The sequence below is a fragment of the Monopterus albus genome, unplaced genomic scaffold (assembly GCF_001952655.1).
Source record: "Monopterus albus unplaced genomic scaffold, M_albus_1.0 scaffold81.1, whole genome shotgun sequence".
Classification (NCBI taxonomy): domain Eukaryota; kingdom Metazoa; phylum Chordata; class Actinopteri; order Synbranchiformes; family Synbranchidae; genus Monopterus; species Monopterus albus.
The window spans coordinates 508,923-513,110 of NW_018127961.1; the positions used below are offsets into that span (position 1 = coordinate 508,923).

General features: G+C 39.4%; 1 protein-coding gene across 8 annotated transcripts in view; it reads left to right on the forward strand.

Annotated features, from left to right (window-relative positions):
* vps13b (vacuolar protein sorting 13 homolog B) overlaps nucleotides 1–4,188 on the forward strand; it is a 360,621-nt gene that overhangs the window by 182,169 nt on the left and 174,264 nt on the right. For all 8 annotated transcript variants that reach the window (XM_020606753.1, XM_020606747.1, XM_020606748.1 and 5 more), the window contains exon 23: nucleotides 2,736–2,970. In XM_020606753.1, the coding sequence (XP_020462409.1) occupies nucleotides 2,736–2,970 (235 nt within the window). The remainder of the gene's footprint in view (nucleotides 1–2,735; nucleotides 2,971–4,188) is intronic.

Here is a 4,188-nt window from a genome sequence, read left to right on the forward strand (position 1 = left end):
TATGGACAGACACAGACAGAACACTGGACCTCTGCAGACACACACCAATGCTCACACCTCCTCCTAAAGACTGAGATTTGCACTGAGCTGCACCTTATAATGTTACTACACTCTTGCTGCTAACATGCTGCTGACCTGATTAGGTCCCATACATCCCTTTTTATTTGTTCATATCTTTATATTGACTTATACAATTGTGTGTTATGTAAATAATATGTCTGTCTTTTAAGCCAAGAGCTTCCAGAAATAAATTTGTTGTGCTATGCATAATGACAGTAAAGATTCTTGAATTGACTTGATATTGACACTCATTCATCTTGTGTGGGTCAGTATCATTGCTCAAAAAATATTTTGATGGTTGAGAAATGGCGCAAACAGAAGAAGTAATCATTCGTCCTCCAGGGTGTCCAGGAGGAGGCCATTAGCCTCAGTGGAGCAAAAGGTGCAGCTCAGAGTCACTGTGTTAAATCAGGTGCTTTCTATGTGGCTGCCTGCTTTACAGCGTAACCCTTCTAAGATCTGCAGAAGACCAGGCAGTGTTAGTGGATTTTCTTCCTGCATGTTGACTCTTAGAAAGACCAGAGCCCCATGTCTCGGTGTGCTGAACTGTTTGGATTTCAAACTGCCCTTTGAAGAGTAATCAAAAGATGAGATGAATGTATAACCATATCACCCCCTTTTCCTTTCTTGCCCTCCTCTCCACCTTTCTTTCTCTTTCACAGCCGTTTTCTCAGTCTCTTTTGTTCTCAGCCTCAAGAGCTTGGCTCCATATATACAGTATAGGCACATCAGAGGTGTTTCAACATCTGTGTGTGTTGTATTAACAGAAAGCTGCACAAGTTTATATGCAGATTTTAATTTGGATGGGGGGGCCTACATGTCTCCCTTTTTTTTTTTTCATTGTTGTGAAGACATTTTGACCTGTCCTCACAACTTTGAAGGGCTTTTCGGGATTAAGACTTGGTTTGAAGACAAAGATAAGAATTAGGGACATTAGCCCTGTAAAGCCTGACACATCAAAAAATAGCCAGAACATTCTATTTTTTTTGGAACTGAGATGTTTATTAAACCTTTTACCAAAATCCAAAATATTATTCATGATTCAAAATTCAAGATTCATGATTTTTAATTGCCATATATGCATAGACAGTCCAGGCATATAGGAATAGAGGTGTCATATTATTTAGATTATTTCTATTTCTTTTGTATCACATTTGATACATGGGGCATTTTTGGTGATTTTTTTTTTTTTTGCTCAGAAACCTCACGTATCAGATATGATACAAATGGTTTTATAGGGTTAAGACATTTAGTTGTTATGGTTCGGGGCTAGGGAATGCATCATGTCAATGAGTGGCCTCACAGCTATAAACAGACATGACAGTGTGTATGTTCACACTGAACAAGGCATGGGGTTCAGTAGCATATTATCTAATCAGAATCCAGTTCTGAGTTTGCTTATCGAATCCAAATCCCTTATTGAATCTGATTAAGAAGATTTTCAGTGTAAAAGAAGTATTGTTTTCACTCACTACAGCAGTAAAACAAAACTATTTTGTGTGTATGAGTTCTGCTTTTTCAGCCTAACACATTTGGTCATTTGCCTTTTAAATCTGTGCAGCAACAGTATAATGGAAAAAACAAAGAAGCATAAAGGCTCCGACGGGTTTAACACTGTTGTACTGCCTCGCTAGGAGCTGTGCTGCAGAAGCTCAGGAAGCTTAATAAAAACAGCACAGTGAAAATAACATGATTTCTATGTTATCATTCAGTGAATAGCAGTTAAATGCAATGCTCATGATTTGCATTCACAAAAGACCTGATGTTAACTGAAGATGAAGTGGTTGTTGCATTGCTGCTCCCAAAATCTGATGGGTCTCACTAACATGGGCAAAAGGCTAAGGCCAAACACTCATCCACACTCATCCTTCTCAAATTATCAAAAATAACACAACTTCTTCTTTAACATGTTGGACACTAGATGAATATTTAAACAATGGGCTTGGTGTTTGCTCTATATTTTATGAGTACCCAGTATAACAATTTACACATTAAACACAGGGAGCACATACAGTATGTCTACCACAGTCTCCTAATCTACCATTTTATACACTCCAACACCTGCTGTCTGCACCCTGGACCCTGTACTGGCCTTTTAAATCTGTGCAGCCACAGTATAATGGAAAAAACGAAGAAGCATAAAGGCTCCGACGGGTTTAACACTGTTGTACTTACTGGCTGTCAGCTACTGGTTACTGGCTTGTAAAGCAAGCTTTTTAGTGAATAGAAATATGGGTGACACCATGCATTTGGAATGGGTCTTAATCCCTTTCAAAAAGACCTCAGAAATTGTTTAAAGCCAAAATGTAACTGTCAAAGGTTTCTGTGGTTGTGAAAGGTGTTCTGATTTCTAGATAAGGAGTTTCACATTGGTTTTTAATTTCTGCTTTTAAATCTTTATGAAGACAAATCCAGCTGTCAGAAACAGTACTGAAACTTGTATGCATAATATTAGAGCATATACAGTAATGGTCCTGCTGTATAATAGTATTCAATATTAGTTTATCATAAGCATGTTTAGTCTTTCCCAGCAACAGCAGTGTGGTGCGTACATTGCTTCTTAGAGTCCTTCGGCTCACTGAAGATTATTTTGGAAGGTTGAAGTACTGTAGGTGGATGGTTAATGATGAAGTGACACTGAATTGATTCCTTATTTTTCCTCTCCCCATCTCTAGTTGGAGCTGCAGTCATGCTGCATGTTCTTGCCCAATGACAGTCTCCCCTCCCCGAGCACCATCATTTGCGGTGACATTCCTGGCACTGTCCGTAGCTGGTACCACAACCAGGCCTCCATGCCAGGGACTTTGGTAGTCTGCCTGCCCCAGATCAGTGTCCTCAGTGCTGGACATAAGCACATGGAGCCGCTGCAGGAGCTCCCCTTTGTGGTGTCCAGGCCCATCTTGGAGGAAGGTAGGTTTTCATATTATACGTTGTTAAATGAAAGAGTAAAATGCCTGGAGAAGAACACACTCAGACACAGAGTGAGAACGTCAAACAAAATGTTACACTTTATGAAGCAATGATGGTGATAGGTTCATAGGGTAACACTGGGAGTCTTGAAAAGTAAATTTCAAAGTTGGAGGAAAATCTACTTAGGTTTTAATACAAATTAGTTTTTATTAATAATTGAAAAGAATGGTTTTATAATAGTAATAGGTTGCATAATGTGAATTCATCATCATTATGGACTTTTCAACACTGAGCAACCTTTGACCCCCTACCACTCATTTACCATGACAAAAGGCAAACAAACTTAAGGAGAGTGACTTTGAGGATTACGTTTTGCACATGTGGTGTCCACACCTGGCTGAGTTGACATAAGCAACACTCAGACGGCTCAGCAGTGTTTTCACTTCAGAAGAAGAAAAAAGGGGGCCAGCCTTTTTTTTTTCACAGCTCTTCAATGACATCAACATTGGGCATAGAGATTTCAAAAACAGTGGAGAAAGAAAAATGATAGCAAAAACAGTGACATCAGCAGCTTTGTCAATGTTGCCATTAAAATTAACAGCCCCTGCTTTTAGTAATTCATTCCTAGTCTTTGAAAAGCTCTTCATCTCCCATTTTCAATACCCTGGATCAGTGTCCTATCCATGGAGCATAGGAAATGTGCTCCTCATGGCCCTGAGCTCGCAGATTAGTTCCCCTACTCTGTAAGATGGCTCTAGCCGGATCCACAGGTTAACACATTCAAATGTCTCAAGTGTGGCATCTCAGACCCACAATTTCAGAATAGACCTTTGACCTATTGTAATGGGATACTCCTCCTGCTTACATTATTAGTATGTCTATAATATTTTCTATGAAGCTTTCAGTATTTGGCTTTCACTTTAAAGAAAAGTGAAAGCAATTATACAGATGTCAGAGTTTTTGCTAATGAGTATTGCCAACTTCTCCTTCTGTCTTGCTGCTGTAATCCGTTGCACCTTTCAAATCAAATTTTATTTGTATAGCACCAAATCACAACAAAAGTCATCTCAGGACACTTTACAAAGTAAGGTCTAGACCTTACTGTTATCAATATTATTACATAGGGAAAACCCAACAAACCCCCCTTGAGCAAGCACTTGGCGACAGTGGGGAGGAAAAACTCCCTTTAACGGAAGAAACCTCCGACAGACCCCGGCT